Source organism: Anser brachyrhynchus, assembly GCF_964034855.1.
Source record: "Anser brachyrhynchus genome assembly, chromosome: 5".
NCBI classification, from domain to species: Eukaryota; Metazoa; Chordata; class Aves; order Anseriformes; family Anatidae; genus Anser; species Anser brachyrhynchus.
In genome coordinates this window covers 9,908,316-9,922,252 of record NC_137699.1, presented here as the reverse complement: position 1 = coordinate 9,922,252, position 13,937 = coordinate 9,908,316, and the positions used below count along the sequence as shown (strand labels likewise).

The 13,937-nt window shown below is 42.3% G+C and overlaps 1 protein-coding gene across 16 annotated transcripts in view; it reads left to right on the top strand.

Moving 5' to 3' along the window:
* Positions 1-10,898: 10,898 nt before the first annotated feature.
* ANO3 (anoctamin 3) overlaps positions 10,899-13,937 on the top strand; it is a 262,541-nt gene continuing 259,502 nt past the window's right edge. For 8 of the 16 annotated variants that reach the window (XM_080593077.1, XM_080593084.1, XM_080593082.1 and 5 more), the window contains exons 1-2: positions 10,928-11,085; positions 12,180-12,305. Coding sequence is in view for 1 of the 16 variants with exons in the window: in XM_080593074.1 (XP_080449200.1) it covers positions 11,043-11,085 (43 nt within the window). In the remaining 15 variants the exon portion in view is untranslated. Of the gene's footprint in view, positions 11,086-11,678; positions 11,823-12,179; positions 12,306-13,937 lie in introns of those variants that run through there. The other 8 variants (XM_080593070.1, XM_080593086.1, XM_080593088.1 and 5 more) reach the window with 7 other exon arrangements.

Sequence of the window (13,937 nt, the reverse complement as noted above, 5' to 3'; positions counted from 1 at the left end):
GTAATGGCGGCTACAGTCAGTCCCTCATGCTTCATCTCTGCTCCTTCACAGTCACTCCCTGTCCCTGCTCCACATGAGATCCCTCCCATGGGAGGCCGTCCTTCCTGAACTGATCCTGTGTGGGCTTCCCACAGGCAGCAGCTCTTCAAGCACTGTTCCCACATGGCTCCGTACCATGGGGTCCATCCCCCAGGAGCAAAATGCTCCAGCACGGATCCCCCACGGGCGGCAGCTCCCCCCAGACCCCCTGCTCCTGCGTGGGCTCCTCTCCACAGGCTACAGCTCCGGCCCGGGGCCTGCTCCACCGGGGGCTCCTCCACGGGCCGCAGCGTGGAGATCTGCTCCGTGTGGGACCCGTGGGCTGCAGGGGAACAGCCTGCTCCGCCAGGGGCCTCTCCACAGGCTGCAGAGGAGCTTCTGCTCCAGAGTCTGGAGCACCTCCTGCCCTCCTTCTGTGCTGACCTTGGGGTCTGGCAGGGCTGGTTCTCACTCCTCACTCTCCCAGCTGCTGTTGCGCAGCAGGTTTTTTTTCCTTTCTTAAATCTGCTCTCAAAGGCACAAATAACATGGCTTATTGGCTCAGCTCTGGGCAGCAGCGGGTCCCTTTAGAGCCAGCTGGAACCGGCCCATACCTAACATGGGGCAGCTTCTGGCCTGTTCTCACAGAGGCCACCCATGCAGCCCCCTGCTACCAAAACCTTGCCACATAAACCCAATACATGGAGAAAGTACATGAAATAATGTGTTAGTAGTACTTAGATATTTAGTTAGAAAAGCTGGAAATGATTACGCAGGAGAACAGAAGAAGTGTTTGCTAAGCAATCTCCCTTGCAGTGAAGGACTGGAGCAGGGGTAGGGGAGGGAGGCAGAAGAGAAACTCCCAGAAGGGGGACACAGATGGCTGCTGTGCTCAAGGTATGGGACAGAGAGAGTTCTTGAAGCAGCTGACAGAGGCACCTAGTTTTGCTGGCAGGGCACTAGCTCCCTTTCCACTGATGAAGGAAGATCTGGCATGCTGCTCTTCAGCAGCTGTGCGTGCCCAGCAGGCATCTGAGAGTTAAAAGGGACAGGTGTTGCGTTCTGCCATCTTGAGGCCGTGAGATGTCTTTGCATGTGTTTTTTCCCCCCTTCTCTGCACGCAGCTGAAGGTAATACTGGCAGTCAGGAGCAGCTCCTCAGCTGGCTAAAGAAGGTAACTTTTCATAGAATCATACAATCCTTAAGGCTGGAGAAGACCTCCAAGATCATCTGGTCACCCTACCACCAATATCACCCACTAGAGCATGTCCCTAAGCACCACGTCCAACCCTTCCTTGAACACCCCCAGGGACGGTGACGCCACTGCCTCCCTGGGCAACCCGTTCCAATGCCTGACTGCCCTTACTGAGAAGAAGTGTCACCAAATTTCTAACCTAAACTTCCCCTGGTGCAACTTGAGGCCATTTGACGAGGTGCTGTTGGTAACTGTGTGTGGTCACGCATTCCCTACACCGAGTGTAGGCCTCACCTCCGTTCAGAGGCTTTTTCCCCCCAACATTGGTTTGGACAGGATGCCTTCAATCTATTCAAGATAGAGTCTTGACATGCAAGTAAAAGACAAAACAGATAGTACACTGACCAAGCCACTAGGAGAATGTGACCAGTTCTGGAGGATGAAACCACAGCCAAGCTGGAGGAGAAGTGGGAACACCAAGAACAGGTACTGCAAGAGGAGATGCATATGCAAACACCTTTCTAAAGATCATCTTCTCAGGTTTCAGAATATAAAGCCAAAACACTGGTTATCTGGGATCATTTGTATTACTTGTCAAATCTCCGATTCTTTTTTTGTAGAAAGAATTTGTGTTTCAATGTGGGAATTAAAAACAAGCTTTCATAATAGCCACAGAAAATATGCTCCTGTAAGTGAATCTTTTCATCCTGGGGAAACACCAGAGAAAATAAATAAAAAAATAAAATAAAATAAAATATTTATTAATAAACAAAATTATTCTAGGAAAAGGGCTTTCCTTGCTCAGCTCTAGCCCTGAGAATTTTTCTGCATTGCTCTTGCTTTTCCCTTTGTTTTTCTCACCAGCCACAGAACTGGGTGAGCATGCTACATAGATGCACACAAAGGATAACCTCGGGGCTTTACACAGGCAAAACTGCTTAATAAGCAAAATATCTGGCCTGACAAATGCCGTTTTCCACAGAAAATGAGCCTCAAAGGAAGAGAGGGCATAAGAAGAGCAGTTGCAGGAGGAAAACCAGGAGACAGCATCACGCTCCCCATGTGAGCTGCCCTTCTGAGCCACACAAAGCTCCTGCTTCAGGTGGCTGACAGATCCTGGTGTAAAAAGCTACCTCCTCTCAGAGTATGGTCTGATAGCAACCTCCAGAAGCCATGTTTCAAAGCAGAACCATCTGTAAGTCTATTTTGCAAAATATCCAAGATGAATGTTCGTCCTAAATATACAAAACAGCCAAGACTTGAAGCCAAGTCACAACTGTCCGACATCTCTGCACTATGGTACAAGTTGGCAAAGTGTGCAGAAATTAGGCAGAAGTAATGTGTCTTACTGAGACTTTTTTACACGCAGAGAGTGAGAATCCCAATACCATGTGGTAGGACATCTCCTGTGAGAAATGCGAGCCTGACCCTCTCGCAGCTTAGGGAGCTTGTGACTCCCCCGTTCCCTGAAGGTGTACAGAACAAAAGCACTTCGAGTATTTCTTCCCTCTGACGGCTTTCTATTTCTCTTGGGTGAAATAAAAATAAAGATATAAAGGAGACGGAATGGGTTCGAACTTCTCTGTCTATAAACACAAGATTTCGGTCTGCAGGGGTTTTCCTTGGGTATCCATCACTCCAAGCATGCAGGGAAGGGGTAAAACATACAGAAAAGTAACCAAGCCAGCAAGAAAATATAGCGGCTCGCTTATTAAATTAAGAAATTAAATGTGAATGTTTTTTCCCTGGGAAGTATGGAGCGGTGTTGGCTTCTAAAACTTGCTATTGGCACTGGCTCAGCAAGTTCCAACACAACACAGAAAAAACAAGCTGAGAACAAAATGTTTACATCAGTGGTTCTTTAAATGAAGAAGTAATACCAGCTGCAGCGTTCAATGTGTTTATAATTCACTAGTGCTTAAACAAGGCACATCAACCAGGGCTTTACACATAAAATATAATGCTAAACTGTAATTTTCTATATGATGGGATCTTTAATAAAATACTTCTACTCCATCTCCAGTCCCAATTAAGATTGCAGTCAACAGGAGATGGAAAGCAATTTTGTTTCTGACACAAATAACTTTTAAAGTGATTTGGTAGTCTGATTAAGTTATTCGTAACAAAAGAAATGCATATATTTCTCATTAATTTTGCCTTGAAATACCAAAATACATTTACCTGAGAGTACATATTTTTTCTTTTTATTTATTGATATTGCAAGGCAGTTCTAAGTATGCAACAGCTATGGTATGAGTCATAAAATTCATCTGTAACAATCAAATTGTGTGCAGCTGTGGATGTAGTTAAAAGGTATGTTTTTGAGCTTAAATTATTTACGTTATCTTCTTTGGTAGTTCACGCTGGATCCAACATATGTAGCTAGAGGTATTTGTTTGTTTGTTTTGTTTTGTTAAGAATTTTAGGAATTGCATGCACAGGTAAGTGACCTGAGTTTTAAAAACAAAGGATCGGTAGCCCAGCATATTTTCAAGGAGCCTTGGAAAATTCAAGCTTGGAGGGCCCTTTGGAGATCCTGGTCCTGCCCAGTGTGCAATGCTGGGCCAACTTGAAAGCTGGTCAGGTTGTTGAAGACATTGTTAAAATCTGAGTTTCCAAAGTGAAGGTTGTACAGGAGAAAAATGCCTCCTGGTGAAAATTATCACCACCTCTGAAGAATTATTGTCACTGTGAATAGTTTTTTCCCTTTTCTATAGAATATATATTCTTAGAATATTCCTTCTTGCAGTTTCTAACCATTGCCTTGCTTCCTTTTCCTGTGTTTCAATATGCAATACACAGGACTCTGCACTTTTCTCACAGCATCACATCATAAGAAAACATCATTTAACTAGTTCCCATTCTACAGGTGACTGCATTTTACACTGATTTCTGATCGATTGCAGATTATCACAGAAATTAGGATGATGGAGCTCTTACATCTGTTTAGTTGGTAGGGCTAGAAAAATGTGGATTTTTGTTATTTCCCTACTGAGTTAACAATGCTATTGGCTGAATTAATTTTAATTCACTTAAGGTGTAGTTATTTTATTTTGGGGCATGTTATGTCTTGTAGTGTGCTTTCTACGTTTTGACTTTCCTCCAGTTCATTGCTTTCTAGACCTATTGGTCTGGCTTCTGAGGGGCTTTCTGCAATGACTACTCCACTTCAGCTTCTGCTGTGCCCTGTATCCATATTTAAAATGAAATTTGGATATAGTGTGTAGGCCCAAATATGTTTGGTGACTAAAAACTGTTTGCAGATATTTTAGTTTCCTTAAGAAGCTCTTTTCATGGTTTGCCAGGCATGGGGGGAGTAGCTTCGCTGCCATAGATAGAAAGTATGGTGATGGCAGTGGACCCAAAGGTGTGGATCCTCAGGGGACCGATCTGGACTTAAGGTGCAGCCCTGCTCCTTCGGCCAGCCACTGTGGACCCTGCTGGGGGAAGCTAGCATTCCTCACCAGTGCCCCAGCTCCCTCCAGCACCACCAGCCTGTGCGCGGGGCGGGTGCAAAGCACGAAGAAAAGGGAGTGGGTGAAGAAGGAGGACTTCCTTTTTATAGGAAAATAGCATTCTGTGAGAGGGAATAGCTGGCAGGAGGTTATCACTGGTGGTGGTGGGCTGTGGTGGGTTTACGTGGCAAGGTTTTGGTAGCAGGGGGCCATAGGGGTGGCTTCTGTGAGAAGAGTCTAGAAGCTGCTCCATGTTAGACAAGGGCCCCACTGTTGCCCAGAGCCGAGCCAATAAGCGATGTTGTTTGTGCCTCTGTGAGAGCATGTTTAAGAAAGGGAAAAAAAAAAAAAATGCTGCTACACAGCAGCTGGGAGAGAGAGAGGAGTGAGAAACAGCCTTGCAGGCGCCAAGGTCAGAGAAGAAGGAGGGGGAGAGGTGCTCCAGGCGCCGGAGCAGAAGTCCCCTGCGGCCTGTGGTGAGGACCGTGGTGAAGCAGGCTGTCCCCCTGCAGCCCGTGGAGGAGACCACAGTGGAGCAGGTGGACCTGCACTGATGGAGACTGTGGCCTGTGGAGGACCCCTGCCAGAGCAGATTCCGGGCCAGACCTGTAGCCTGTGGAGACGAGCCCATGCAGAAGCAGGTGACCTGGCAGGAGCTGCTGCCTGTGGGGGGCCCAGGTTGGAGCAGTTTGCTCCTGAGGGATGGACCCCATGGTATGGACTCATATCTTGAGCAGTCCTTGAAGAGCTGCTGCCTGTGGGAAGCCTCCCCCCACCCTCTTCCCCCCCCCCCCCCCCCTCCCCGGATCATTTCGTCAAGGCCTGCGTCCCGTGGGAGGGACCCCACGACACAGGGGACAAGAGTGACTGAGAAGGAGCGGTGGAGACTAAGTTGCTTTCCTTTGTTTCTCACTTCTCTAGCTTGTTAGTAATAGGCAATAAATCTTACTGTCTCCCTACTCTGAGTCTGTTTTGCCCATCACGATAATTGTTGAGCAATCTCCCCGTCCATATCTCAACCCTTGAGCCCTTTGCATAGTATTTTTCTCCCCCTTTTCCCTTTGAGGAGGGGGAGTGAGAGAGCAGTTGTGGTGGAGCTTGGCCGCCCACCCGAGTAAAACTACGACAGGGGCAACCAGATTTATAGTTACGGCTAAGATGCAGATGTACCTATGAATTGAGCTTCTACAGACAACTTTTATCACCCTAATGACAACCCGCGTACACTACTGTGGAACATATTGCAATATGAGTGAGTTAGTAGAAACTGCATTTATGGTCTTTCTTCTTGCCTTCCGGTGTGACTGTGGTACTTTTCTTTCATTTAGCCATATATTTTGCCCCCAAGGTTGATTTTGTTTGCAAAAGTGAATAAATTACTTCAGAGAATAAATTCTTTCTGAAGAAGAAAGCAGATTAGTATCAATAGAATAAAGCAAAATGAAACGTAATTTTTATTGTTTTGAGATTCTTTTTATCTTAATTCTACATATAGCTTAGATAACATAGTTGTACAAAACAAACCATGCTTGATATACATTTAAAAAAAATGGTTGCAAGTACTGCTAAGCTGTTTACTTATGCATGTCCTTTAGAAAAAGTGGAGGAATGTACACTAATTTTATGTGCACTAATTTTATTTAAAGTAGCATGTATCATCATAAAACCACACTCAATTAACATAAAAATGTATAAAAAGGTGATCCAGAAAGAGAAGTTAAAGAACCGAGTTAAAAAAGGAGTTAGAACCAAAGTGTAATTTAAGCTATGCTAGAGAATACCCACAATGACAGAGGATGGAAATGTATTCAAGTGAAATCTGTAAATCCGTCTGGTTATTTTAGTAACCTAATAAATAGTAGCACTTCTGTCTGAGAGTTTATGATGATTTAATATATCTGCCTTACTACATTTATGGTCTAATTTAACAATGTAACATCAATTTCTATGAATTATATGTATTGTAAACTGAATAATTCAAGAACGGGAATGCTTAAATGACGAATGTCTTAAGGTTGAGGTTTTAATTTCTTTTTCACAGACTTTTTTCCTGAAATTGGGCGTTTCAAAAACATTAGAGAATGTTATGCATACATTTTTCACTCACTGTTTAAAAAATAAAAACAAATAATAAATTGTACTGAAACTGAGTACTCTTTCAGATGAAGCAAGAGTTTTGACAACCAATATCTTTTTCTCAGTGAAGGACTACCTCATAATAATATTTATCTTCCAAACTGCAGTTTTGACACATCCTAAAAACAGACCGCAAGCCAGAAGAGCATAATAAATCTCTGTTTATTTATGAGAATGTCCTTACAGTGAGCGACATGTGAACCCAGAGGAAGTTTATTTTAATTTACTTCAGTGGTGAATCAGGTCAAAACATGATCACCTCTGTTAAATGCTTTTACTGTTGTTTATACAAGCAATCTCTTCTATAACGCTGTTAGTTTAGTCTTTTCTTTTTTCTTTTCTTTTCTTTTCTTGGAAAGTATCTTATTTTGACAGAATCTGAATCTTCAGTGACAAAATAATAATAATAATAATAATGATTCCCCAGAATGAGTATTTAGTTGGAGAAAAACTGCAGAAATTGGTGCACATCCATTGCACGAGGTCGTGTATCCCTTCAGGACTATCTTAGGCAAAGAAATTATATGTGGATAAAACAGAATAGACAATACCTGTCTACTGTAATGTGATATGAGGGCAGACCAACTGAAGAAGTGTTATTATCTCAATTTTTGAAAACAATTACAGATATATAGATTTCCAAGTAGACTTCAGGGACTACCTTTTCCATTTAGAGCAGAGCGCTGCTCTGATTCCAGTGCATCATGCCCATCCCAGAAAGGACAACCATTGCTGTCGGTCTGTTTTATAATCCTTTCTCTTTCTCCTTGCCCCTTTAAATTTGCCAAAATTTTCAGTTACATTTTAGTTTATTTATTTGTGGGCATTTGTACAGCATAAACTCTTGATTAAGAGACACACTGAACAAAACCATCCTAAGAAAAGGTTTTTCAGAATGAGAAGCCTGCTGTCAGCAGGATATAGATCATTTTTTCTCCTTTATTTCACAGTATTTGATTTAAAAAAAAAAAAAAAAAACTTCAGTGAAAAAGCTAGGCTGGTTTGCCACATGATTTTACACAATCTGTCATTAAACTTTATTGCAATTTCATTAGCGTCTTTATTCAGGACCTGTCTCTTCAGGCCTTAGCGATGCTGATTCCAGCCTTTCATGACTGATAATCACATAATTTTAAAAACAATGAAATCTTAACAGACAAAGGAAGCTGAACTATGCGTTTCTATTTTTAGTCTGACGCAGCTGAAACATCATCAGGGCCCAAGGAAAGTTTCGTTATGAAAAATTCATCATAATACTCCTCTCTAAAGCTTGCCTTGAGTACATTTTAATTATTTTCACTTCTCGGTGAATTAGAATAAACTCTTAAGAAGGAAGGAAAGAAATAAAATACAGCACAGCACTTGCCAGAAAAAAAAAAAAAAGTAACTGAAAAACTTGCCAGAAAAACTGAAAAGTAACAAAACCCCTTATAAGTTTTCCAGAGTTATATATATTATTTAAAAGACGCAGTAAATAAATAAATAAATCCCTGTACTTTATTCATGAAAAGATTTCATGGTAACTTCAAGAAGTGAAAACTCTTTTTTAGGGTAGGAAGTTCAAAGGTATAGCTAAGATTAAACGTGACAGATTGTTTTGAAAATACATGCTTTGAAAATCATGATATGAGGAACCTCTGTTCCCAGGGACTGTGAAGTACAAGCTCTGGGTATAAAAGCCATACTGGCTTTTACTTAGTCTGGGTATCTTTGAAACAACGCATGCTGCATCACCCAATACAGTCATCTGGTAAATATTTAGGTGGGGTTTTCATCCTTGGACAGGGCATCATATATGTTCATGCACATCATACATATCCCCTGAAAATGGACTTTTTACATCTTTCTAATATTTCTCCTGCAAATAGCAGGCTTAAAATCATATTAAAAGTACTGGGCTTATTGAAGTGCTTATTGAAGGGGAGAAGAATATTGAAAACTAAAGATATAAAAACAAGCCAAAGATCTTACCAGGAGGAAGAAAACAAAGGAAAACAAGGGAAATGAAAAGGGACAGGGACAGGGTCAGGGACAGGGATGGCAAGGCAAGGCACCACCTGTTCTGTTTATTTTTATTCATGCTGTTCTATGGTCTTACCTGACAGGTGAGAAAGAAGACTTTCTCGCACTGCACCAAGCAAATTAATATGCAGTGTAAAGGGACCACAAAGCACACCGCGCAGTGGGGCCAGAATTTTTTGTTTGTTTGTGATCACAGGTGGGCAAAATTTCTGTATGTCTTGTGTACTGTGGCACACAGCCTGGGAACAGGCATTCTGCGAGGGCACGTGCCTATGAACCGTGTGGGAATTTAAGTCAACATATTTTTACTCAGTTCTTCTCGAGAAAACAGCGCGTGCAGGTTGCCAGCCCAGGCGCAGGAGGGCAGGGCAGGAGGTGTTCAACCACAGCCTGCAGGCCTGGCCATCCCAATGTGCCAGCACTGCTCTCATCGTGGCCATGTCCCACCTGCGCCCCTACCACTCCCAGATAATCTGTTCTTTGTGACAGGAGGGATTTCTCCGAGAAGGGTCAGGCGCTGGTGTTGTACAGCACCGGTCTGGCTGGTGGTGGAGGTCCGATGTAAGCAGACTTGCTGTGCAAATATTTATTGCCCCTTTACTCATATATTTTTTTTCTGTCTCCTCTGCTGGAATAAGTGACCCCAGAGGTTAAAAAAATATATATGGTTATTGTCCAAGGATATGGGACGTCCATGGAGAGAGGAGGATCTGGATTTCAGCTCTCATTCTGGCCAGGGCCAAATATTGCCTTAAGGCCTGACCCTGCCATGCCAGGGGCATGCTCTGCATCAGATGTATCCTGTTTTACTCTTACATTTAGAACATTTAGAACATTTAGAACATTTAGAACATTTAGAAGCTTCTGTCGTGGGTAATCCTATTATGGAAGCTGGTTGCAGTTTAGTTTACTACTCAAAGGAATATTATTCATGCTGGTGGGTCAACATGTAAGGAAAAACATTTTTATTTCTAATTACTCACAGTACCAGAAACAAATCCCATAAAACAAAACAAAACAAACAAAAAAAAAACCTGCCCCTGAACACTCCTGTAGTGTATGGCTCTAAACACAAGTCAGTCACACTGCGTGTGAAGCTGTGGAACAGAATGAGATGCCAACAACATTTTCAGTCAGAAATATATTAAATGCCCCCTGTCCAGAAGACTGGATTTGATTTGATATTTGCTTCATCAAGATGTTGGACACAGCAGAAAGGCTGTGAAAAACAAGAGAGAAGGTATCATTTTGCTGCTGTATGAACAGAAGACTGGATTTGATTTGATATTTGCTTCATCAAGATGTTGGACACAGCAGAAAGGCTGTGAAACACAAGAGAGAAGGTATCATTTTGCTGCTATATGAAGCCTTGGCGTACTCCTGACCAGTGTGCAGCTCTGGTGTTCACACCTCAGGAAAGTCCCAACGGAGCCAGAAAAGGGTCAGCAAAGTGACTAAAGGGATGGGGCAGCTGCGATGCCTGGTGAGGGGAAGGGAAGGCTGGGGTCTAATTTCACCAAACCCCAACGGTGACAGAGCTGGTGAAGGTGGCACTGCTATTCACTAAGCACTCGGTACCGGGCACCCCAACCAGCTCAGTTTAAAGCAAGTGAGAGCAAATACATGGTGTTTAACAGACTTCTGTAATTGTCCTCTGTGGAGGGAGACGGTGTCAAATAAAGGGGGTTAGACAAATACCAGGACAACAAGTCCAGGAAGAGGTACCGAAAAGGGGCATCAGGATGTGCTCTCCAACACCCCCCTGCTTTGAAGGTATGGGGGGACAAAGGGACAGCAGAGGGGCTGTGCCTGCTTGTGCTGCCTGAACACCCGAGCACCGCTCGGTGCCTCCTTTGCACGGGACAAAGCGCACGACAAGATCCAGTTGGGGAAGTTTCTAAGTTTGTGTATTTTTATGCTTCCATCTTTCAGGGGGCACAAAATGAGGGTGAGCACATACACCCTGATTGCTGCCTGGAGCCACAAAGGTGTGCGCAATGTTGCTGATGGCTCCTGCTGCAGCCCTGACGCTGAGTGCTGCTACCTGTGCTGCCCTCTGCTATAAAAGCTGGAGGTGGGGGCACAGGTCCTGTTTGGCTGGGGAATTAGGGAATGTCTGAGTTTTAAGGTGTAGGGTGTAAGTCTGCCTTTCTCTTTAGAAGGGATTTTCTGAGCTCAGGTTTTCAGGCTTTCCTTGCAGGGGATCATAAGGGAGCATGCTTCTGTGTGGGACATGTTTGACTGCCTTTCTGCAAACAGGTATGCCAAACTAATGCTGCTGGTGGTGATAAAGTTATTTCTAGCATTTCTGCTGTTGTAAAGCTATGTTGTGTGCCATTGGTTTGAGAGGGAATTTGGCTTTCTTCTTTCCTGGGGGCCTTTGCTGATTTCTGTGACTTCCGTTGTGTTTTCTTTCTCTTTTAGAGCTTTGCAAAGCTTAGCTTTACTTGTTCTGTTTCATGTCCCAGGTTCTTGGCTTTATGTGTCCTCCTTGCTATCTTTATCTGGTGTCTTGCTCCAGATGTCATCATTATTGATATGCTGGTTTCACTTGTTTCAGAAAAATCTTGTAGTGAATAAAATGTGGTTTTCTAGGTAGATAAGCAATGGGAGAGAGTAAAGCTTTATTACTTTCACCTGTTCCTCTTTCGGTTAAAAAAATATACATAAAATTCATATATGAAGAGATAGTATGAAGTGTAGAGGGGAGAAAAAAGCTTTCTTTTCTAACTTCCATGGTGTTTGTTTTATGCTTATATTAATTAATATGGAGTTGGTGCTCAATAGCACTCAAAATGTGGGTGTGGAATTGATAATAACCTGACCCCAACATATCACAGGTGTCTCTGGTGAGGAAGTTTCTCTATGTGAGAGTAGGCTGTGCTGCAGGATTTTTAAGCAACTGCTGGTAGTGAAAGTGGAGGTGGTTAAACTTAATCAGTGTGAAAAGCAGACTTCATATGAATGTGGAAGGTTTGCGGTTTTAGGCCACAAAGGTATGGTTTGAAGCAAGGTAACTATTTCAGTGTGATAGCTAGAGTATTTTTATTATCTTTCAAAGCTCTGTATGAAGGGCCTTTGATTATCCCCCAACAAGAAAAAGCAGAGGTATTTCATTTGCAGGAACTGAATCCATGTTGGTTTTCATTTGATTTCCTGAACATCATTTTGGCTCATTCTATGTTACCTTGATAAGGTGGGGATTTCTAGTAATGATTGTTGCATAAATTCAGTTATGCTTCTCTGTTAGTGTCTGCCCAACAAGATGTTAAACTGAAAAATTCCTCAGCTACTCCATTACTGTGGGTTACATACAACTGAATCCAGAACAGAGTTTTTTTTTCATTTTTTAGGTAATGCAATTAACATCATATTTGAAGTAAAGGCATGAAATACTTCTGAGATAAGAAATGCTGTATATGCTGAAATAGCAGCAGCATCCCAGGCAGGTGGCCTGTGATGTTTCATTATAGGACTGGGTAAGTGACTGACCAACTGTACCAAAATAACAGGTTGAAAAAAGTAGATTCAGCTAAATGAGTGTGGTTTTCCAGATTATGAATGTGGTCTTCTAGTCCAAAGCAAGTTCTTTGCAGTTAGGAGTCTTCTCTGGTGCATATAGTATTCTCTTGACTTGGTTTAAAAACAAAACAAAACAAAAAAACCTTTTGATCAGCTCCAATTCTATTTTCACTCAAAGGGAGTACTTGTTCTTGGCAAATGCAAATGTTTCTGTGCCAAGTCTTCATTTTATTGCCTTAAGTGTTCTGTGTGCCAGGTTTTTATTGTTAGAGTACCCAGAAGCTTTAAGCACACCTGTTGACTAATTTGAATTCAGCTCTTGTGATGGTAGTGCTTTCCTTATTCCTTGCTAAGTCACTACCTGAAAGGATCAAATAAAGAGTACTTTGAGTTTTTTTTAATGTTCCGAGGGAGGGAAGTAAAGGACTTGTCATTGCACCTTAAATAAATGATTCTTGCTTAAAATTTGTGAAGTTTGGGCAACGGCAATGCATGTGGAGCTTAAGTTGGGGTGAATATCATTGCCATTTTTTCAAGTTGTTATATTTAGAGTTGTAGTTAGGAATTGTCATAAAGCTTGTTTATCATCATGTAACACTTGCGTGCACTTGTACTGGCATCTGTGATGGCATCAACCTTGAAGGGAGGTTTTGTCAGTGTGAGTCTGAGTTTGGAGGGGGTCAGTGGTTGTCCACTTCGGAGCGCAATTTGTACCAACCAGAAAAGCCCTATGCACTACTTTGCCCATCTTTTTTTCTTGTATTACAAGTATATTACTCTACACTTGTTTTGGTGTGTGTATAGGTGAATTAAAACAGCTGGTTGATGATCCTTTTCTTTATACTGCCACTCGTTCTCTTGTTCCTTTAAATAACTGTAGTCAGGTTCATTTCACTTGTATTGACAATTTACTGCTAAATATGTACAGTTGCAAAATCACCATGTTGAACTGGCAGAGAAATCACTTCCAGGCATTTTTGTTCTCTGATGCGATTTGTGATTTATTTCAAGTACCAAAGTGTGTGTTTGAAAGAGCTCCAATTAGTATTCTTCCAGGTAACGCTGTGCTTGGAAAAGAATGATATGCATGTTTCTGTCAGCTAATTAGCAGTGTTTGTGAAAAATTCATTTTAGTTAAACAACAAGATTTTATGCCTGGGTCTAATGTATACCATCATTAAATGACTTTAAAAAACATTTGAGTTTCAGTTACCAGAGGAATAAATAATGAGGGCACTTGGTACTGAAAATTCAAACCTGAAATTTCAGGTTGTGTGAAGTGGAAGGACAGGCATCCTCACAAGGACCTGGGTTGTTGCTTCTTTTGGTGTTCCCTTGCAGCCAGGACCAAGACCTCCTTCCTCTATGCTAAGAGCCTGACAGTGAAATAAGCGGGGGTCTGTAACAGTTATGAAGGATTTCAAGTCTCCAGCATCCAGAAACACAAATGGACAGTCTCCTGACAGGCAGAGAAATTGGAAGTGTCTTGGTAATACTCTATAGCAATAGTAAATATCACCTGTCTCATGCTTCATTTGCTTTGCAGTAATACTTGATACAATTCACTGCATCTCTGTTTTAATACTCAA